Genomic DNA, 24,064 nt, shown 5'->3' on the forward strand with positions numbered 1-24,064 from the left:
CACCGAGGAGAGTCTGCACAAAGTTGACTCTGGGACACACATCCCGCGCCGAACTTGGGGGTTGAACCCACGCTGATAGTAACAACCGGTTTTAAAGCCAGCGCCTCTACCTCTCTAGTTCCACTGTACATTGTTCCTTATTACACCCCCGGTATAGGGGTGTGTATAGGATTCGGTCGATGTGTTTGTTTGTGTGTTTGTTCGTTTGTTCGTTTTTGTGTTTGTGTTCGCATATAGATCTCAAGAATGAACGGACCGATCGTCACTAAACTTGGTGAACAGGTTCTATACATTCCTGAGACGGTCCTTACAAAAATTGGGACCAGTCAAACACACGGTTAGGGAGTTATTGGTGGATTAACATTCTACAAGGACTTATAGAGGGACATATTAATGGTCAAAGGGAAATAACCTTCTCAGTTGGTGGCAGTGAGAATGGTTATTTCCCTTTGACCAACGGGGGTGTTTTTCCTACCTCGGAGGAATTTCTTGTTTATACTACCCAATATTGACGGACTGTGTGCGGTCTCGATTTTGATATCCCTGTCGAAACAGACCAATAGCAGAAGATATCATCACACAGTCAGTCAATGTTAGATATATTGCTAATTCTTTGGACATTTTGTATTTACTGTAAAGAAATTACAAAAGTATTTGTCTCAGTTTTGGCTGTTCCATATCCCTCCCTCTGATTATTATTTCTTTTTGTTCACTCTTTTCTTGTACTTTTCAGTATTTCAAAATGTCTTTTCTTTCAAAAAGTCTTTAGTCACTTGCTCAACTAAATTCTGGGATCATTACATTTTCATATATATTTGTTTGTTTTTAAATGTAGGCGTTTTTGTTTTTGAAGTGGGGAAGCAATAAAGAGGTCGTCGATATCAAAACTTATAAAACGATCCAAAATTACGTTTATCGTATTCTGCATCATTTTCTGATTCCAAAAACATATAAATATGTTATATTCGGATTAAAAACAAGCTGTGAAAATTAAAAATATAAAAATTATGATTAAAATTAAATTTCCAAAATCGATTTAGAAACAATGTCATCTTATTCCTTGTCCGTTCCTGATTCCAAAAACATATAGATATGATATGTTTGGATTAAAAACACGTTCAGAAAGTTAAAAAGAATAGAGATAAATAGTAAATAGTACTGTTGACACGTTTTTATATAGAAGCCTACTGTGGTTCTTGTGCTTAGGCTGTGTATTGGACTGTCACTGTATGCCTGCATTATTAGTTGTCAGTAATTATTACATGTGCTGATTGTTCTCTTTGCCTGCGCGCGTATAGTATGTTGGTTATGTTTGGTCATAGTATGTTTGCTTATGTTTGGTCGTTATCTTTGCCTGTGCGTGTATTGTATGCTTGGTCGTTTTCTTTGCCTGTGCATGTATAGTTTGTTGGTTATGTTTGGTCGGTTTCTTTGCCTGTGCGTGTATAGTATGCTTGGTCGATGTATGTATTGTAAAGCGCTAAGAGTAGACATTTTTCTAGAATAGCGCTATAAAAGTTTGCATTATTATTATTATTTAAGTTATTGAGACATCCCAGTGCACTAAGGGATTTATAGAGCAAATCGAGAAAATTCATTATTGAACGAAGCGCATAGCGCTGAGTTCAATAATTATTTTCGAGATTTGCTCTATAAATCCCTTAGTGCACTGGGATTGTTTCAATAACGATATTGTCAGTACCGCCATAGAAAAAAGAAGATTCCAAACGCACACTTTGCTACGCGCATTTGAATAGGCATAACTGTGTGGTCAGGTCGTGTACAGTAAGATCTACTTTTGTGTGGGCCGGTGTCTCAAGTGTGTCGTGCTTTCGTCACACGCATTTTAATTTCTGTTGGTAAATTCCAGTGTAGTGTTAAAGCTGAACAGTGATGATCTTTCAGAGAGACCTCATTTGAACTCTGAGAAAGGACTCTGCTCTTCATTATTTGCGATTCGAAACCTTCAGTCGAGCGTCGATGGATTGACTGTGCGGAGTGACTCCCCTTGAATTGACTACCCCACGAAGAACTCGACTGTTCGCACATTTTCAAAATGAATGTGGCATATATCTCGTGTTGTATCTTCACTCATCGGGGAGTCTGATACTAAATACGGAACGGTAAGAATGCTCTGAACCCTACACGTATTATATCCCCATCGTTTTTTCGTTCACATTTGCCCAACATGTTAATTTGCTGAGCGGGGTTTATGTCGTCTGCTACTGCTAGGCTAGAACAATCGAACCACTCGCGGCAGTCTGCACTGTCACTGAGTCTGCACGAATAAGGCAGGCTGGTAATAAGTCTTATAATTATATGGTAAGAACGTTCTGAACCCTACACGTTTTCGATTACGATTGTTCTTGCCTTGAAATAATAATTCGGAAACCATTCATTTACTGAACTGATGCAGTCGTATTTCAGTGTAGTCTGCTAGAGTCGATCGAATCAGTCTTCCAAATGCTGTGTACGTTATCGGAATAACACTTGTGTTTTCTGTTAGCCGCTGGGAATTGTATACTAACTCATCATTTGGAAATGTGGATGATAAGCTACATGCCACTAACACGGCATATTATGAGAAGAATCTATGCAAGTCGGCGAAAATGAGATGAAACACAGCGGCTTCTAGTTTTAGATCACTGGCACTGGCACAGGCACATGCAATCTGTCAGAAAAAAACCCACTTCTGCTTTAATTGAGAAGCAGGGAATTTATGGTCATTTGGTATTGTGGAGAATATAAGCTACATGTAATTAATTAATTCTGAGGATGAGAGTACAGTCTCGCTTTGGCAAAGGGCGTAAGAATACGCTCTGTGGAAAAGTTAGCGCACTCCAAGAGTGCGCTAACAGATTTAAGCGCATCGCCATTAGCCAATCAACTGGTTCACATCAGTCATGTGACACCAGTACTTACTGACAATTATTATTATTATTATTATTATTTAAGTTATTGAGACATCCCAGTGCACTAAGGGATTTATAGAGCAAATCGAGAAAATTCATTATTGAACGAAGCGCATAGCGCTGAGTTCAATAATTATTTTCGAGATTTGCTCTATAAATCCCTTAGTGCACTGGGATTGTTTCAATAACGATATTGTCAGTACCGCCATAGAAAAAAGAAGATTCAAAACGCACATTTTGCAACGCGCATTTGAATAGGCATAACTGTGTGGTCAGGTCGTGTACAGTAAAGATCTACTTTTGTGTGGGCTGTCTCAAGTGTGTCGTGCTTTCGTCACACGCATTTTAATTTCTGTTGGTAAATTCCAGTGTAGCGTTAATCTGAACAGTGATGATCTTTCAGAGAGACCTCATTTGAACTCGGAGAAAGGGCTGTGCTCTTCATTATTTGCGATTCGAAACCTCCAGTCGAGCTTCGACGGATTGACTGTGCGGAGTGACTCCCCTTGAATTGACTCGAAGCCGCGGGACTCGACGGTTCGCACATTTTCAAAACAAATGTGGCATATTTTCGTGTTTTATCTTCATTCATCGGGGAGTCTGATACTAAATATGAACGGTAAGAATGCTCTGAACCCTACACGTATTATATCCCCATCGTTTTTTCGTTCACATTTGCCCAACGTGTTAATTTGCTGAGCGGGGTTTATGTCGTCTGCTAGGGCAATCAAACCACTGCATGCAGTCTGCACTGACTGAGTCTGCACGCACGAGGCACGCTGGTAATAAGTCTTATAATGGTAAGAACGTTCTGAACCCTACACGTTTTCGATTACGATTGTTCTTGCCTTGAAATAATAATTCGGAAACTGAACTGATGCAGTCGTATTTCAGTGTAGTCAGTGCGGCAACGTATGACAGAGTCGATCGAGTCAGTCTTCCAAACTGGTCTAGCTGGTACGTTATCGGAATAACACTTGTGTTTTCTGCTAGCGGGTGGGAATTTTATATTAACTCATCATTTGGTAATGTGGATGATAAGCTACATGCCACTAACACGATGAGAAGAATCTATGCAAGTCGGCGAGAATTAGATGAAACCCAGCGGCTTCTATTTTTAGATCAGTGGCAGCCGCACTGTGGCACAGGCACATGCAATCTGTCAGAAAAAAAAACCACTTCTGCTTTAATTGAGAAGTAGGGAATTTATGGTCATTTGGTATTGTGGAGAATATAAGCTACATGTCAGTAATTAATTCTGAGGATGAGAGCACAGTCTTGCTTAGGTAAAGGGCGTAAGAATACGCTCTGTGGAAAAGTTAGCGCACTCCAAGAGTGCGCTAACAGTTTTAGCGCATCGCCATTAGCCAATCAACTGGTTCACATCAGTCATGTGACACCAGTACTTACTGATTTTATTATTATTATTGTTATTATTATTATTGTTATTATTATTATTATTATTATTATTATTATTAGATATAGAAAAGCGCCGTGCTATCCTCCTCAGCGCAACCGCTACCGCGCTTTTCTGGATTGTTAATTTGACTGCCTTTGCCACGAGCGGTGGACAGACGATGCTACGAGTGTACGGTCTTTTGTGGAAAAAATGCAATGCGTTCAGTTTCATTCTGTGAGTTCGACTGAGCTTGACTAAATGTTGTATTTTTGCCTTACGCGACTTGTTTACGTTTGTATTTGATATATATATTTCTTTTTTTTCAGTTGCTGGCTACTTTTCAATTAACATTAATTGTCCTTCTGTCACAATGTATTAATGTAACACGACCACGCATTTTTTTGTGTTTTTATTTGATATTATAAGATGTTTGATGGGTTGTTGACAGACCAGCTTTTTTGTCGGTCCGAGGGGGAGCATATCGTCTTTTGTTTCATATTTATTGACCAAGCCGAAGGCCGCGGTCAATAAATATGAAACAAAAGTCGATATGCCCTCAGAGGACCGACAAAAAAGCTGGTCTGACAACAAATCACCAAACATCGTTTTTGTCATCTTTTTGGTAGTGAGAAAATAAGTGCCAAATCAACACAGGGAGCCATGCTTTGAAACACGAGTTCCGTTTTGATAACACATGGTTTGGGGCCCCAGCACGTTGTTGCAATCAAAGCTGGCGTGTGAAAGCAACTTTCTGTGTTTTGAGTTCATAAAATTAATGTTGGGATAATATGGCAGGTTTGAGAATGCACAGTTCTGTAGGTTCCTCTCAGTATTCCACCCCATCGGTTTTCAGTTGTAAATATTAAGCTTAGTGATCGAACGTGGAAGCTACGTTGGGTCAAAGTTCACAGAAGATTGGCGTCGTGCAGCGAAGGAAAGAATCGCGATCTTGTTTCCGACTCATTATCTCTTTGTTTTTCATTAGACCTGTCATTCTGCTTGCTCGGCTTTGTCAGATGTCTGCATATCTTGTTGCTATGTTCTTTGCTTTTATTATTATTTCTTACTTGCGCTTCGTTTATCGATACATCGTCTTGTGCACGGGTCAAAATTTGTGTGTCAGGGGTCAATTGGTTTTACTTGAACTTGACGTTCGTGTCAAGTTTCTCCAAACGTCTGTGTATCGAAACATAGATACACGCCCTCCATGGCTTTGTAAGAAGACAAAACATATCGCTAGGTTTCATTTGTTTGTGATGTATCTATGACCTTTCATGAAGTAGTTTTGTTTTTTGTTTACTTTTGTCAGTTTTCCAGTTCGTTTTTGGAACTTTGCAAAGCAGTGTCGTGTCGTCTGTTTAGGTCTGGGGAAACGCCAATGAAAAGAGCCGAGCGTTTCTATTGGGTTTGCATTTGATTATCCATGTATAACCTGCTTTCTGCAACTATGGTAACCGGGGATTTATTGCATGGGGAACATGAGATTTAATTCCCAGGTGTTTGTGAATGAAAACTCGTCAAAATGATGAGAAAGGTTGTTAGTCAGTGCTTAAAGCTTTGTGTCATATGTCTGTGGATACCTGTAATGTTTTGTTTTAAGTGAGGGATTTGTATGATAGTTATATATAGTATTGCAATGTACCTTCTTCTTCTTTTCGACGGTTGTCAGTGTCCTTTATATAATCTTAGGCCTGCTGATTGTATAATCCCGCAGGTTCGGCGCATGTCTTCCACAGTTCCCCAAAGTTTTGTGTCGGGGGTTGTCCTCTCTGGCCAGCTAGGTTGCAATTGACCTATTAATCGTATTTTAGTATGTGTGTGTGTGCGTGTGTGTGTGTGTGTGTGTGTGTGTGTGTGTGTGTGTGTGTGTGTGTGTGCACTGTGCGTGTGTATGAGTATGTGCGTGTGTATATATGTGTGTGTGTGTGTGTGTGTGTTTGTGTTTGTTTGTGTGTATGTGTGTGTGTGTGTTTGTGTTTGTTTGTGTGTATGTGTATGTGTGTGTGTGTGTGTGTGTGTGTGTCTGTAACACCGCCACCCGCAACGCACCTGTGGCCTTCGTGTCAGTCTGCCTCAGCTCTCAGTTTCCCCGTGTCAACTTAGCCTACATCGTGCTAACAAAACACAGGTGATAAATGTTGTTTTATACTCTCAGACCAAACACAGACAGTGGCTTTTGCAGACATCCCTGCCAGACCTTTGCGGAGCGCGCTTCCCTTGTTCTAGGCTGGAATCTGGGATCACCGCCGGTGTGCCAACGACGCTGACTCATAGTGCAAAGATTCGACCCTACAGAAATCGGTCAATCAGATACATTGGCAAGTCAAAGTCAGCCTTCGGTCACATTGGCAGAAGAAGCAGAAGAAGAGGATAGAAAAGAAAATCAAGACGAAAAGAAAAGTGTCCAGAGAATCTCTAACCGGGTAGTTCACTGGCCGGTTGACCGATTTCATTTCAAGAAGTTTAGGATTTCATCGAGGTGAGACACCGGACATCTGCGGCCAATCGCAGCCTCTGTGCGTGAGATAGAGGCCATCTATTGAGAGGAGAGGGCAGGGAGAAATAGCTGAGTAGCTTGTCGAGATGAAGGTGGAAAGGGGTAACATTGACCCCACCCTGCGGGCCATGGGGGGTAGGGCTCGCTACCAGCTGCTTCAGGTCATCGTCATCAACATTGGATCATTCGGAGCGGCCTATCAGCTGCTGGATAACATCTTTATCGGTGAGTTTTGTTTTATTGTCCTGTTGGATGCTTAGAATTCAGTGGTCTATAAGTCTGTCTTTTTGTGTGTTTGTCTGTCTGACACAGAGAGAGAGAGAGAGAGAGAGAGAGAGAGAGAGAGAGAGAGAGAGAGAGAGAGAGAGAGAGAGAGAGAGAGAGAGAGAGAGAGAGAGGGAGAGAGAGAGAGAGAGAGAGGGAGAGAGAGAGAGAGAGAGAGAGAGAGAGAGAGAGAGAGAGAGGAGAGAGAGAGAGAGAGAGAGAGAGAGAGAGAGAGAGAGAGAGAGAGAGAGAGAGAGAGAGAGAGAGAGAGAGAGAGAGGGTTAAAACCATATCTTCACTTGGACACATACCAAGAGTCATCAGTCTGGCTGCTGAGCAGGAACTTCTTGCAGAACGTATTAATGTTCTACTTTATCTTCTTCGTCTGCGTTCATGGGCTGAAACTCCCACATTCACTCGTGTTTTCCACGAGAGTTTTTTTTTTTTTACGAATTCACTTGACAAAAGACAATATGCGTCAGTTGTGACATCATTTCAAGATCCCTCGGAAAAAGTTGCGCAGAAAAGGTCAAGCTGTTGATTGCTGATATGTGTTCAAGTGGGAGGCGGGAGAGGGGAGAAGGGAGGAGTGAGGATGGTCTTATCCCATGTTGGTTTAAAACAATGTTTTATTTTTTTAATGCATGGATACAACACATAATGAGCATGTCTAGGACCAACAACAAGCCGTATAGATTATAGTGGTGATCCTATAAAAGGAAAAACAAAGATACGGATGGCAATATGTTGCGGCGAGACTTTAAACCAAACATCCCACGAATCAAAAAACAAGAAAGGTAGGTTGTTGGAACGTTTGTTATTGACAAAACAATACATTCACAGATATTTCGACCCAACGGTCTTTTAAGTGAACAGACCTTTCTTGTTTTTTTATTCTGAATTTTGGAACGTTGGCAGTCTCTTTGTTTTTGGATTTGTTCAAACACCCCACGTCAAAGCCTAGCCTGACCTGAGACGGGGATCCGGATCATTTAGACGGAAAGGATCGCGCCTTTAAGGCCAGATTATTTTGCGATTAACGAGATGGCTTACGCTGGAAGGAAGATGTCTCTCGGGGTGTTCTGTTGCTGCCAAATACTTCACGGGGTATACATCTTGTCTAGACATGTCTGTTCGCCATATATTTTTTGTTAGCTGACCTTCCTCGGTGAAGCTTGTGATTAAAGGCCTACATCGGCGCACTCTAGGTTCTCGTGCTAGCAACGCTAAATGTAGCTACATGTATATGCAGGCATGAGACCAAGGGTAGGGCGGATGGTGGTGAGAGAGGTGAAGGGACGGGGAATGTTTACAGTGCCGTGTGTCGGGCTGTGAGCAATGCCCGCGGTTGGTTGGTTACTTAAGTTTTACGTCCTTACAGGAACTAGAGCCTATTAGGGACATGAAGTGTTGATATGCGAAAACAATGCCCGCCAATGTTTAGCTCAGGCACCGTCGCGGCAGGAAAATGCAACGCGCTATTCTGGCCATCTGGCTAACTGTCGTCTTCATCTTTAAGGCAGACTGATACTAAGAGGTGTAAGTTACACCCGCCTTCAGGCTCAGGAATTTTCAAACGCTCGACTCAAGACTATACGGCCTTCAACAACAACAAGGCTTGGTTTCCTGGAGACGGATGTTCGGCTTTAAGCATTTCAGAGACTTTTCATGCATTATTTCAGTGATTATAAGACCAAAACGGAGAAGAAGAAGAAGAAGGAATCAACACTTTATTGTCTCTTTAAAAACACGAAATTGCATGTAGACCTCCCTCACAAATGCAAAATGATGTGACACTAAGACAGATGAAGATGAACCATTAAATAAAACACCGAAATCCACTTAAAGCCATACAGCCCCCGGAACAAAACTGCATCGCGCGGAGCCTTTCACTGAAAGCTGGCTGGCTGGTGTGGCAGGCTGGCTGGTCTGGGTGACTGGTCTGGCTCGCTGGCTGGCTGGTTGGTCTGGCAGGTCTGGTTGACGGGTCTGGTTGGCTGACTCGTCTGGCTGGCAGGCTGGTTGGTCTGGCTAGATGATTGATTTGGCAGAGTGGTTAGTCTGGCTGGCTGGTTGGTCTGACTGGCTGGTTGATCTTGGCAGGCTTAAATCAATACGGAGAACTCTTCTTTTGGCCAGTTACAAATTTACAAAGCCATTCAGGATTTCCGTTCTTAGCCTAAAATCATGTTCGTGTGTTGGGTACGGAAGAGACTTCCCTCTGTGTCTACATTTAATCAGTATATGAGTGGCGGGCGGGGATATAGCTCAGTTGGTAGCGCGCTGGATTTGTATTCAGTTGGCCGCTGTCAGCGTGAGTTCGATCCCAGGTTCGGCAGAAATTTATTTCACAGAGTCAACTACACTACATTGGGTGTGCACGTTAAAGATCCCACGATTGACAAAAGGGTCTTTCCTGGCAAAATTGCTTAGGCACAGTTAATAATTGTCTACCTATACCCGTGTGACTTGGAATAATAGGCCGTGAAAGGTAAATATGCGCCGAAATGGCTGCAATCTACTGGCCGTATAAAATTTCATCTCACACGGCATCACTGCAGAGCGCCTAGAACTGTACCCACGGAATATGCGCGATATAAGACTCATTGATTGATTGATTGATTGAGTGAGTGTGCATGAGTTGTTAATGCGAAAGAATGTGTATGAGTGCGCCTTGAGTCGCCTTGTGGTGAGATATGTGCGCGTTATACATTCTCGTATTATTATTATTAGTAGTAGTATTTTGCCAGCTATTACTTTGTTATTGTTGTTGTTACAGAATTCTTTTGTTTTCAACTTTGTTCACCTCACCCACAGTCACTTTGTTGTTGATAACCATTTTCAGTTAAAGCAAGGCAGTTTTCTTCTAGCCTAGAAAATTAGCACCCTTTTTTAGTAATGTATTTATTATCTCCATGACAACAGGGCGCGATGTGTTGGGTCAGCGATGCGCGGCACCGGACAACAGCAGCGACATCCCTGCCGGACTGCAAGACTTGGACTGGAACTCTTCCGACGTGAACTACGACAAATGCCAGATGACTGTCTCCAGAAGCAACCACTCCGGCGGAGCCAAAGAGTACCCTTGTCTTTATGGCTACACGTATGACTACCACAGGGAAATGTCCTTCCGAACAGAGGTAGTTTGGGTGGATTTGATAAAGTTAGCATGCACTCAGCATCGCGTAGATATATAGCAGCATGTACAAACACGCAGTGATGTAAGAAATGAAGAAGCTTTTCGATTTTTAGAAGCATGCGCGCGCGCACGCTCGCACATACTCTCTCTCTCTCTCTCTCTCTCTCTCTCTCTCTCTCTCTCTCTCTCTCACACACACACACACACACAGACACACACACACACATACGCACGCACGCACGCAAGTATGCACACACACACACACACACACACGAACGCACGCACGCACACACGATGCACACACACACACGCAGGCACGCACACACACACACACACACACACACACACACACAATCACACATACACACGCGCACACACACACACACACACACACACACACACACATACACACACACACGATATTAAGAAGATTGCTACCCAGAGAGAATTCTCAACCTTGTTGATTTCAAACAAGCATTTGACATCACATGGTGTTAAAGTGCATGCTATTAGGACATGCTCATTGCAAGGCAGCTCTGAAGTAGAAACGCTTACCTCTATTTGTCGATCAAGTATTTACAAATGTATAACTAATACTTAAACGTAGATATTTAAGAAGTTGACAAGGATGTTTTTGAACCTACATTATTGAAATTGAAAGCCTTTTTATAACAATACACAAATAGAATTTTTTTTTATGGCTAAGTTTTATCAACATTTTGTATCCCAAGCGTGTCGGTGAGTAGATGTTCACTGTCTTTACGTGCCAGAGTGCAGCCAGTTGTTATCGGGAGATTAAAGCCAGGGAGATACCACCCCTGCTCATAGCAAGTAGATTTACGAACGAAACACATTGTACATCAAAATGAATGTCTGTATTTTAGACTCTGTTCTTGTCAACTTGTTCTACGGTACACTTCGTTGTAAAAAAAATATCTTCAAGTGAAGTTAACTAATTTAACAAAGAACTCTGGCTGATGGCTTTAAACCTAAATATATTTCGTCTAGCTGTTCAATTAATTGTGATTTTTTGAAAACTAGCGTGTTTAAGATCTAATGTCAGGGTTGCTGAACTTTTTGGCACGAGTATATCAAAAATCTAAAGCCTTTACCTGAGCGCCCCAACTTTTGAATGGATGGACAGGATACGTGTTATTTATTGGTAAGTGTGTGTACTGCATGTGACACATTTTTGTTTATTCGCTACGAAGGATGTTCTAATATTATTTAGAATCTAGGCTTTTAGTGATGCGACGTAAAGTACAAAATTACAGCATCGAATAGTTGGCTTTCGTGAACTTTGGGGCAGAAAATGAAGTTTCAGAGTTTTTTGGTTGACACGGAATCGACTCTAGAAGATACTGACTCTGCACTGTTTGTCAATAAGGCACGGAACTAAAATTAAAAAAACGCGATTTCAGATCCACGATTTTCTAGGACTACAAAAAAGACCAATTCTTGTGAAAGTTTGATGAAATGTATTGGGATGATTGTTACATGCAAGGCCACTGTGAGCATCTGGTACAGCGACGTGAAGTGCGATACGATACCATATTGATGGTTGGTTATGTTTCCATTTCTCAGATTCTAGAAAATATTGGAACATCCCTCGTATTTGTTACTTTATTTTGCCAGTGCATAACCTTTTGTGACCGCATGACTGTCTTTGTCCAGATACTACACACTTTTTCTTCATATTTTGGTAGATTACTGTGTAGAGAGCACAAAGTAAGCCGGGTTCATCGTCACTTCTGCTGACGACTGTCAAGTGTTTGGGCCCGGATGTAAGGTGCCCGGATGTACCCGGATGTAAGGTGCCCGGATGTAAGGTGCCGAAGGACATGTCGGAGGTGATAGCCCGCGATCACTCACCGCCATGCTACGTCTGAGTCGAGTCTGCTTTCTGCGTCTTCAACTAATTTTCCGTTAACAGTGTAAGGTAGAATCGTAAATGATGTCAATGTTATCATTATGATCATGCTCTTTGCTTACTCCTTACGTCCGCAAACAAAGCTACCAGACGGGGGGAAACAGGGGATGACCATGAAGAGTGCAAAGGTCTGTTTCGGACAGGAATTTGAAAAAGGCGAAGATAAATTTGAGATAAGAAATGGGAAAAGTACGTCGAAAAGACAGGAAGCAGTGATGAAGATATACGTACATGGATGTTCACAGTTCTACTTCTTTTGTGAATGTTGGTCATAGTTTTGACGTCTGCAAAGCTGCAGAAAAAAATATTGAAACCTCTGTTCGCTCTGATTACTGAAAAAGAAAACCAATGGGTTAAGGTTAGTGCGCACAAGTGAATCAGAGAAAGAAAAGAGAAGACACCCATCACCTGGGATTTGCTGTCGTTTGAAAAGGTCAGTCCTGGTAGCCGTTGGTTTGTATGGACGTAAGGATATAAATGATTTGTCTGCTGTTTGCGTATCTAATTGCAATGCTCTAATAAAGACTCTTTTCTGAACGTCCCATTATATCGCTGTGGGCAAACACAATAAGACTTGTTGGTTCTGTCCCACAGTTTGACCTGGTGTGTGACCGGAAGTTGCTGGGCAGCCTGGCTCAGTCGCTGGTCATCATGGGTCAAGGCACGGGGGCTGTGCTATTCTCCATGGTGTCCGACAGGTTGGGACACTCTGCAGTTTTTCATTTCGTTGTTTTTGAGTGAACCAACGCTTAGAGGCACACTACTTTCCATGACCGGGCGGGGATATAGCTCAGTTGGTAGCGCGCTGGATTTGTATTCAGTTGGCCGCTGTCAGCGTGAGTTCGATCCCAGGTTCGGCGGAAATTTATTTCAGAGTCAACTTTGTGTGCAGACTCTCTTCGGTGTCCGAACTCCCCCCCCGTGTACACTACATTGGGTGTGCACGTTAAAGATCCCACGATTGACAAAAGGGTCTTTCCTGGCAAAATTGCTTAGGCACAGTTAATAATTGTCTACCTATACCCGTGTGACTTGGAATAATAGGCCGTGAAAGGTACATATGCGCCGAAATGGCTGCAATTACTGGCCGTATAAAATTTCATCTCACACGGCATCACTGCAGAGCGCCTAGAACTGTACCCACGGAATATGCGCGATATAAGCCTCATTGATTGATTGATTGATTGACCGATTATGTATCATCATCAGTGATCCCACGTGGCCCTGTACATCCGAAGTTACCTCCTAAATCAGCAGCCCTATAAATGCTTCTGAAGACGGAGTAAAGCTGCCTATTACAGGGATGGCCAAATCTCAAAATTTTAACTCGCCAGCCGGGCGAGTAACTTCAGAGAAGCCACTAGCCCGCCAGAGATTTCGCTGGCCAGGTACATATCACAGTTGCTGCATCTGCACTGTTTATGGCTTTGAAACTCGATGTTAAAACCACAAGTGTTGCATTTGACCAGAATTTCCACTGGCCAGCCGAGCGAGTTGCCAGGCGGTTTCTACTAGCCCGGCGGATTTTTTAATCGCCCCTGGCGATCGGGCGGATGATTTGGCCATCCCCGCTAATTGGCGGGTGTATTGAAAACGGTTGTACACGTTTGCTTTTCAAGAAATAATCAACGTCTCTCTAGCAAGTTGTCCCGCGGGTGTTTAATGCACACCTCTTCAGATGATTATTGTACTGGATCCGGCATGATCGCTTTTTTGATGAGGTCGTTTTGTAAAATAACCTTAGTGGCTGTTAACAAATGTAATTCGTCAACAAATCCACACTGTGTACAAAGAACACCTACGCTGTTTTTCTTATCTTTTTTTATATGTGAGCATGTTGAAGAGTGGTACCATTCCATGTAACAATCTGGCCATATCTGAGACGGCGAGCACAACTTCTTCTTCTTCTTCCCGTGGGAGACCGGATCCAATTTCTTGGATGTTGAAGGTCCCGCGGTGATGTCCATACACTGTTGGCCCCCATTGCAGTCTGTGCCAGTCGTGTAAGGAAGTTAAAAAGCCAAAGCTGGGGGAGGGGGGGGGGTATGGGGGATGCAGGAGGGCAGTGGAGAGGAGCTTGGCTAGGTTTTGGGGTTATTAAAACTTTGTACAATCCATCAACGGCTATGGGAGGGAGGTGGATGGCTGCAGGGCTCTGCTGCCACCGAGTCGTGACATGAACGACTCAAGGGAGGGGGCGGATGTGGTGGAGATCGGGAGCTTGCACATGAAGGAGTGTGCCTTTAACACCCGCGGGATAACTGGCTACAAAGACGTCGACTCTTTCATGTAAATGAAGAGCTTCCGTGTACAGCCGTTTTCAATACATCCGCCATATAGGCAGCTTTACTCCGTCTCAAGAGGATTTCGATACGAAACACCCGAATAGAGGCATGTACAGTGAGTGAGCACTGGTGTAACTAGGGATGTACAAGGCCACGTGGGATCCCCACATATGACATAACAACTGCTTTCTTTTGCCCAAAAGCTTTGTTCAAACCAATACCTCGCCAATATCAAGCCCCTGGACACAGCATAGTATTCATGAGTGTTCTAATCATGGTCACAACATTGGCCCAGGGTCATTTATTTTATGAGACACTGTCGTATTCGTGCATTTCTGTTCTTGCAGAAAAAAAGAAGTATTTAGTATGATATGACGAGCTGTTTGATACTAACTGTACTAATAATATAGGGTTTTCCCCCCTACATTCTACATTAGTACAGTTAGTATCAAACGGCGCGGTGAAACTCTCCTAAAGTGCACTTTATGCAGGTTTCCAGAAACTCTACAAAAGTCGAGTTTCTACACTGTACTTCAGAATTATTTTTTAAAATCTTTTTTAGCGTATCATCAACTCATGTCCATAAAAGGAAAAGGACCCCCTAGTTAGTGTATTTCAGAAGAGTTTCACCGCTTTGTGGTTTGATACTAACTGTACTGAAGTAGAGTTTTAGGGAAGAAACCCAACATTAGTACAGTTAGTATCAAACGGCGCGTCCTATATGAGGCTACTTTGATGTTCCCACAGTATGATAAATAATCCTTCGTGGTCGGCTGGGCGTTAAGCAAACAAACAAACAAAAAATGATAAATAATGATTTTTTTCTCGTATTTTTGTTAATTGACCCAACTGAATCCTACTGAAATGCTTTCTTTTTGAACTAAACAGGTTTGGGAGGAAGCGAACGTTGGTTATGTCGCAGTTTGCACTTCTGGTGATCGGCATGTTGATTGGAGTTGCGCCAAATTTCGCCGTCTTTGCTCTTCTCAAGTTCACCGTGGGCGGCTTTCAACAGGTGGGGCTTTGTTTGTTTGTTTGTTCATGGGCTGAAACTCCCACGGCTTTTACGTGTATGACCGTTTTTACCCCGCCATTTAGGCAGCCATACGCCGCTTTCGGAGGAAGCATGCTGGGTATTTTCGTGTTTCCATAACCCACCGAACTCTGACATGGATTACAGGATCTTTTTCGTGCGCACTTGGTCTTGTGCTTGCGTGTACACACGGGGGTGTTCGGACACCGAGGAGAGTCTGCACACAAAGTTGACTCTGAGAAATAAATCTCTCGCCGAACGTGGGGACGAACTCACGCTGACAGCGGCCAACTGGATACAAATCCAGCGCGCTACCGACTGAGCTACATCCCCGCCCCAACAGGTGGGGCTGATGTGTGTCTCGTTTCTTAACACCAGGGAAATTGACGAAAATATTGCTGTTGGGTTTGTATGGCCTGTTAAATAGTAAATACGTATGTGTTTGTGTGTGTGTATGTGTATGTGTGTGTGTATGTGTGCGTGCGTGCGTGCGTGTGTGTGTGTGTGTGCGCGCGCGTGTGTGTGTGTGTGTGTGTGTGTGTGAATGTGTGTGTGTGTGCGTGCATAAGTGCGTGCGTGCATGCGTGCGTGTGTGTGTGTGTGTGTGTGTGTGTGTGTGTGTGTGTGTGTGTGTGCCAGAGTGCGTGCGAGTGGGATGTCTGGGGTGTTTCAGGTGTTTTACACTTCGAATGTTTAAAAAAAATGTTTTGGCTGTTTAAATATGTTGTTTGGTTGTTCAAGAGAAGACAAACCACACTTTTCCATCCGTTGTTTAATTGATTGGTCAAGGAGAATACTATATGGCTTGCTGTGTCATATCGGATTTACTCGAGGTTTTTTTTCTCTCTAAATATATTGAAATGCGAGCAAAAGCCAGCTTTTTAATATTTGAAAAAGCAAAGAGTATAAATCTGGTATGACACAGCAAGCCATGCGATATTCTGTTTATCCTACATACTGTAGTTGCGTGTCTTTTGCTCTAAACGAGCACAGTCCCACAGTCGAAGCGCCCAAATTGAAACGTCTTATGGAACCTCGATCTCTTTCAAAGCCTCGTGAAATCTTTGACGTCAAAGATGTCACTCTAGTAAAGCGTGACGTGTACGTTCTCAAAATTCTTCCAGAGTAAACAACAAACACAAACGTGTTCCCAGAATGACGTTTGTCTTTGTGACTTTGACATTATGAGCAGTGGAAAATTAGGTCCCTGCCAGACTACTTTGACACGACCTCATTTACATGATATACACACGTGTGAGTATGTGGCTTAGGTATCTAATAGGTGGTCTCTCTCACGTATGTAGGATACAATAAAATATCTTATCAAAAAACAAGAAAGGTCAGTTGTTGGAACGTTTGCTATTGACAAAATAATACGTTACAGTCACAGATATTTGGACCCAGCGGTCGCAAAAGATGCTACCGCTTGGAGAGAAGACACAAGTGAGGCAATGATTAGCCTATATGACAAAACTAGATGATTACCCGCTTCGCCGGGTACCGGCTTCGCCGGGAAGAAGTAGAGCCGAATACCAGGCTGCGCCTGTGACCCCGCACGATGGAAAGGAGATAAACGCGCAAAACACTGGAGACCTTCTAAAAATAGTAACGCAGTAACGGGAATATGGATTGACGCCACACGGAGGAAGGGAGATAATCGCGGCTGAAAACACTGGAGAAGATAAGGAAGAGTTACTGGTAGTGGATCCCGACAACAAACAAAAAAAAACAAAAAACAAAAATCGGTTCAGTGCGCACAGCGCTGCGCGCGGCGAGCACGTGTTGAAATATCTCATCGATGAGGTTGTGTCCGGGGTGTAGCTGAATACGGTGTCCAAATTTGAAAAAGATCCACCGAGAACTTTGGCCGTGCATCGCGAACAGACAGACAGACAGACAGACAGACAGACAGACAGACAGACAGACAGACAGACAAACAGACAGACAGACACTAGTCGTATAAATATATAGATGAATGAAATGCAGTCTCTTTATTTTGGATAAATAAAAAAAATCTCATGTATTATGGTGCAGGGCGTGGTGACCACCATGGCGACGATGTCCATTGAGTTGTTCCCCATGGAGTACCGGTCCATGCAACCCTTCTTCTTCTCGCTCATCTGGGGCATGGGGGCGTGCTCCATGGCGCTCTTTGCCTTCAGCATGCGCGAGTTGGGCTGGCGCTACCTGCAGTTCACCCTGTCTGGGACCTCGCTCTTCATCTGTCTGCTGCAGCTCTGGTAGGTAGCATTCAGAGTAGTGTTAAGGGTAGTTCAGAGTAGTGTTAAGGGTAGTGCTAAGGGTAGTTAAGGGTAGTGTACACCATGCGCGAGTTGGGCTGGCGCTACCTGCAGTTCACCCTGTCTGGGACCTCGCTCTTCATATGTCTTCTGCAGCTCTGGTAGGTGGCATTCAGAGTAGTGTTAAGGGTAGTTAAGGGTAGTGTTAAGGGTAGTTAAGGGTAGTAGTTAAGGGTAGAGTTAAGGGTAGTTGAGGGTAGTGTTAAGGGTAGTGTTAAGGGTAGTTAAGGGTAGTAGTTAAGGGTAGTGTTAAGGGTAGAGGTTAAGGGTAGTAGTTAAGGGTAGAGTTAAGGGTAGTTAAGGGTAGTGTACACCATGCGCGAGCTGGGCTGGCGCTACCTCCAGTCCACCCTGTCTGGGACATCGCTCTTTATATGTCTTCTGCAGCTCTGGTAGATAGCCGTGAACAAGTTAATACAGAGTAGTGTAAGAGTTATTCACATTAAAGGTCACAAGACTACAGAAGCCCCAGGTCAATGTTTGTGTGAAAAAAGGGTCATGTCACTTCTCTTGACAACTGATCTTAGATTGTTGCAAAACGACGAGCAACCTTTGATTATGACACTCCTTAATCCTGACATACCTTTCTGGTCTGAAATAGACAAATTCCGGAAATAGATCAGTCGGGGTTTTATGGGTTGTAGAAGAGTTCTCTTGTTTCCATAGTAACACTGAGGCAATCTACTCGTGACATTGTAGGATTGCCGCAGTGTTTCTATGGAAGCAAGGGAAAGCAACTTTCCACAACCAATAACAACTTGAGAGAGTTATTTCCGAACAACGTCCATTGATCCACATGTGCAGGACCTGGACGAATCGTTACGCTGGCTGGGTTGTGGAAGAGTTTTTTGTTTGTTTGTTTGTTTGCTTAACGCCCAGCCGACCACGAAGGGCCATAATTATCAGGGCGGTGTTGCTTTGACATTTAACGTGCGCCACACACAAGACAGAAGTCGCAGCACAGGCTTCATGTCTCACCCAGTCACATTATTCTGACACCGGACCAACCAGTCCTAGCACTAACCCCATAATGCCAGACGCCAGGCGGAGCAACCACTAGATTGCCAATTTTAAAGTCTTAGGTATGACCCGGCCGGGGTTCGAACCCACGACCTCTCGATCACGGGGCGGACGCCTTACGACTAGGCCAACCGTGCCGGTCTGTGGAAGAGTTACTTTCCCTGGTTTCCTTGCATTTTCATACAAAACACTGAGGCTAGCTACGAATGGCACTGTAGGATTGCCGCAGTGTTTCTATGGAAGCAAGGGAAAGCAACTCTTCCACAACCAATAAAACATTCACAGAGGTTATTTTTTTATGCAGGTACCTGGACGAATCGTTACGCTGGCTGGTGTCCAACGGCCGGAAGGAGTCAGCCATGCGTGTGATGGAGCGAGCAGCACGTGTCAACCGGAAAAAGCTCGGCTCCATCCTGCATGTCCTGCAGGGCAGCGAGAATAAGGACTTGAGCTGTGGTAAGTGTAGTGGTGTGATGTGGTGTGTAGGTGAAACTCTCACACACGCATACAACACGTGCTTACACAGCTAGTTACACCCCCGGTATAGGGGTGTGTATAGGTTTCGCTCGATGTGTTTGTTTGTTTGTTTGTTTGTTTGTTTGTGTTCGCATATAGATCTCAAGAATGAACGGACCGATCGTCACCAAACTTGGTGAACAGGTTCTATACATTCCTGAGACGGTCCTTACAAAAATTGGGACCAGTCAAACACACGGTTAGGGAGTTATTGGTGGATTAAGATTATACAAGGATTTATAGAGGGACATCTTCATGGTCAAAGGGAAATAACCATTCTCACTCAGTCACTGCCACCAACTGAGAAGGTTATTTCCCTTTGACGGGGGTGTTTTTCCTACCTCGAAGGAATTTCTTGTTTGATTTAGGAAACAGTCAGGGTTCTTTTTCTTTGGAGATGATATGGCATGTTTACATCAATGATTGTGCGGCCATAAAGACTGTCTTATTACCGAAATCTAATGGAACTACAATATCATTGACTATAACTACTATCAGGTATAGAAACCAGTTTTAGACTGAGGACACAACAGTAAGCTTATTTCACCATTCTTATGCGTGGGTGTTTAAAACAAAACAAAAACCAGACTTATGGAACCAGTTTCAGTGCTTTGCTGACAGCAAGAAAAGTCAATAATGAGTTGAAATGAATTAAATTAGATTGGATTAGATTGAAATGAATTGATATGAATTGAATTGAATTGAATTGAATTGAATTGTATTGAACTGAATTGAATTGAACTGAATTGAATATGCAAGAAAATGGAGGACTATTGACGGAGATAGTTAAATTGGGCCTCGACGTTCTAAACGTCAGCCGGCACACACACTCTTGTTCCAGAAGGGAGCTCCGGGACCCCCACGTCCAACGAGGAGGAGGAGGAGGAGGGGGACGCCCTGAAGTCACCTCCCCCAACCGAGGCCATGCTGGAGGCGGTGGAGGAGACCCTGCAGAAGAAGCAGGCAGAGAGGATGACCATTCTCGACATCTTCAGACACAAACGTCTTCTCGTCACTGCTATTATCGTCTGGATTTCGTGGTGTGTATCGTGTGGCTAATTCATGATATACAATAGCGATACATGCACTGCCTGGCGGTGACCTTACGAGTATGTTTCATCTGCTGCTGATATGATGAAATCACTGAGACAAATTTTGTTCTTGAAATTCTTTCTAGGGAATCAGACAGTGACAGAATGTTTACGTAACGCCATTATTCGCATTTACGACGTATTCTCGAACTTTGCTTTGCTTTTAGCACCAGGGGTGTTCTTTCCAGGTGGGAAGGGTCAAGAAGAGAGGTCTTGTTTTTTCAATCGAAAGTCGCACGATCATTTCTCATTCTTTTTCAATGACATTCCTGTCATAACTTATGTCTTTCCCATGGCATCTTTTTTGCTGCTGTTACCTCTGTGTTCGAAGCATCTGGGTAGCTTGGTATAAATAGCGCGGCTAATTTAGCGATCGCACGTTCCTTCTCATTCTTTTTAAACGTCATTCCTGACATGTCCTGTGTATTTCACGTGGTATCTTTTCGCTATTGTTTCCTCCCTGGTCGAACATGCTAGCGTGCAACAAGGTCGTCTTCAGTGTGCGGACTTAATTCCGGATAAATTGCAGCGTAACAGAGGCGCAGTTGAAGGGGGACAATTGTTTGCATTAAATTTCCGAAGGATATGTTTTTGAAAGCATTGTTCACGAAGATCACAAACATGTAGAGCTTGCATATTCGTTTTGAACAAACAAACAAACAAATTAAACAAACAACAGCAACAACAAAACAAAACAGTCAAACACAAGAACGTCACTTGATCGTTTGTTAGATAGATGTGTTTTTTTTTGGCCACTTTGGTTCTGAACCCATATATTTTACCACCTTCACTTTCTCATACTCGTACCAGTACACGTCGACTCGACATGTGCACAGCATGCTGAACACAGCAGATACCCCTTAACCCCACCCCCTCTTATGTCTACAGGTTCGCCACGGCCATCGCGTTCTTCTCACTCTACATGATGTCCACCAGGCTCCATGGCAACCGTTTCCTCAACTACTTCCTGACGGCTCTGATGGAGGTGCCCCCCGGCTTCCTCCTCTACTACCTGGTGGACAAGTGCGGACTTTTCTCACATTTTTTTTTTAGCATGAAAAAATGTATTGTAGGTCTGAGTATGTCGTTGTACTCGTGATTCTATAAACAAAGGGATGTAAGCGCTCTAAATGCAAAGGGCATGTGTAAGAGGATGAAAGTCGCCTGTTCATTTCAATGCTTATTATTATTCTCTCGGGTGCCAGGAGACGGGTTCCGCATAACTCTCACTTACTGTGTCACACATATCGTATGTATTTAGAGAGCTTACTTCCCTTTGTTTATCAAATCGTTAATTAGCGCTCTGCCTCATTAGTTTAGGATTCTCGTTGTGTATTCCTGGTTTTATGCGTTGCCTTTTCACCCTTTTGGTACCGCAATAGTTTAGGATTCTCGTTGTGTATTCCTGGTTTTATGCGTTGCTTTTTCACCCTTTTGGTACCGCAGTAGACGAGTTTCAGAAATAACTCTGTCGGGTTTATTATTATTATTATTATTATTGTGATCATTTTTTATGCGCCTAATCTAGATATAGCCCTAGGCGCTTACATATTAATTTCTGCCGTTTGAAATGGAATTTTTTACAGACAGACAGACAAACAGACATTTTTTACACACAATATATAACGCATTCACATCGGCCAGTAAAGCTCAGTAGCCTATTAGGCGAGCATTCACCTTTCACGGCCTTTATTCCAAGTCAAACGGGTATTTGGTGGACATTTTTATCTATGCCTATACAATTTTGCCAGGAAAGACCCTTTTGTCAATCGTGGGATCTTTAACGTGCACACCCCAATGTAGTGTACACGAAGGGACCTCGGTTTTTCGTCTCATCCGAAAGACTAGCACTTGAACCCACCACCTAGGTTAGGAAAGGGGGGAGAAAATTGCGGCCTGACCCAGGGTCGAACACGCAACCTCTCGCTTCCGAGCGCAAGTGCGTTACCACTCGGCCACCCAGTCCATATATATGGTTTATATGGGTTGTGAAAGAGTAAGTACTTTTGCTTTTATTGAGGCAAACTTTCTCACGTGACAGCCGTACAGGCCAGTCACTAGCGAGGGGTGCGTCTTAAACACGTGGAAAGGAGAAAGCATGGAAAGTTTGCCTCAATGAAAGCATTCAGTATTCACTCGACCCATAGAAACTCGACAGAGTTATTTCCGGATTCTCTTTATTCTGCAGAAGTGCAAATTCAATTTGCGCAAACAGTGTGAGCTAAACCACGAAGAATTTTGAAACTGGAAGCAAAACAAAAAACAAACAAAAAGTATTGTGATATGTTGTATGTCCATTAGCCGTGACGATCCTAAGTCACTTTCTGGTGAATTACTGTGTTTTGATATCAGGTCCTTCATTTTATTTTGTGTTTGTATTTACAGATCTGGGAGAAAACCTACATCACGCTTGTTTTTCTTCCTGGCCGGTGCTGGGCTGTTGTGCAGTGGAATCATGAGAATCTTCAGCGGTAAGTTAGCAGACAGACAGACAGACAGAAAAACAGACAGACAGACAGACAGACTGGCAGGCAGACAGGCAGGCAGGCAGGTAGGCAGGCAGACAGATGGACATTTGCAGACACACAAACCGAAAGAAGAAAGAAGAGACATATAACTGAATGTGTACACACAGGTACACCATACACCCACACCTAGCTCATACAAAAACCCGCCACAGCCCAACACCTAGCTCACCGAGAAAACAACGCCACAGCTCAACACTTATAACCTGGGGAACGGGGCAAAAGGGGTAAAAAAAATGGTTACAGAAATGATATCGAATGGAAATGGTAAAGTGAATGTAGATCTAACAATTGCATCATGTTATACCTATGTACGCCTCTGCATAATGGAGAATTTTCAAGTTGAAAAACGGTAGAATTTAATGTGCCCTCACTGGCCAGCCATAGCTTGGGTGATTTGTTTACCATGGGAGACAACTACAACTTCGTTTTGCGCGAGCATTTGAAGCAGAACTCTGCACGTCAACAAATCTTTGGTAAGTAAAGTATTTCGTCTTTTTTGTGCGATTTATAGTTTGAATTAAAAAGTTGCCACTAAACACTTGCAATATCAATGAATATTTCCGAGGTTTTACTTTGTTATAGGACAAATAAACGATCGGAAGCGATTGGAAGCGATCGATTTGATACTGCAGCAGACGATGCTTTGACAGTCTGTAATACGCTGCAGTGTTCGCTCGAATATATGTTTTTAATTCCTTTTTTTGTCTTTTTCTTTATAAAAATGATCTAGTTGACTACTTTTCTTGGAATGCGCAAGAGGATGATAATCAGCAGTAGCTAAATATCTGTATTTTACTGTAAATAGGACCGAATTGTTTAAGCCGACCTTCACCTTCACGCCGGCGCTAATGTTTTTTTAGGTCACAAGTATGGCTCGCGAAACAGATCTAAAGCTGCTGAGACAGTGTTGTGTATAAAATAGATTCACCGGAAAAAAGACATTATTGTACTTCTCATGATCAAACAATGAGGTAATTTAGCTACATGTATATTCTAACGTTGCCTTGTTGAGAACTGGGCGTGCGAGTCTGTGTGCGTGTGCGTTTGTGTGTGTGACGGTGCGTGCGTGTATGCAGTGTGAGTGTGAGTGTGAGTGTGTGTGTGTGTGTGTGTGTGTGTGTGTGTGTGTGATTCCCTGCCAGATTAAATG

At 43.2% G+C, this 24,064-nt stretch overlaps 1 protein-coding gene across 1 annotated transcript in view; it reads left to right on the forward strand.

Moving 5' to 3' along the window:
* Nucleotides 1–6,551: 6,551 nt before the first annotated feature.
* LOC138947152 (organic anion transporter 3-like) overlaps nt 6,552–24,064 on the forward strand; it is a 36,504-nt gene continuing 18,991 nt past the window's right edge. The window contains exons 1-9 of the mRNA XM_070318595.1: nt 6,552–7,033; nt 9,998–10,212; nt 12,736–12,839; nt 15,315–15,441; nt 17,494–17,699; nt 19,084–19,235; nt 20,137–20,335; nt 21,275–21,409; nt 22,772–22,857. Of these exons, the coding sequence (XP_070174696.1) occupies nt 6,895–7,033; nt 9,998–10,212; nt 12,736–12,839; nt 15,315–15,441; nt 17,494–17,699; nt 19,084–19,235; nt 20,137–20,335; nt 21,275–21,409; nt 22,772–22,857 (1,363 nt within the window). The 5' untranslated portion in view covers nt 6,552–6,894. The remainder of the gene's footprint in view (nt 7,034–9,997; nt 10,213–12,735; nt 12,840–15,314; nt 15,442–17,493; nt 17,700–19,083; nt 19,236–20,136; nt 20,336–21,274; nt 21,410–22,771; nt 22,858–24,064) is intronic.

Source organism: Littorina saxatilis, linkage group LG1, assembly GCF_037325665.1.
Source record: "Littorina saxatilis isolate snail1 linkage group LG1, US_GU_Lsax_2.0, whole genome shotgun sequence".
NCBI lineage: Eukaryota > Metazoa > Mollusca > Gastropoda > Littorinimorpha > Littorinidae > Littorina > Littorina saxatilis.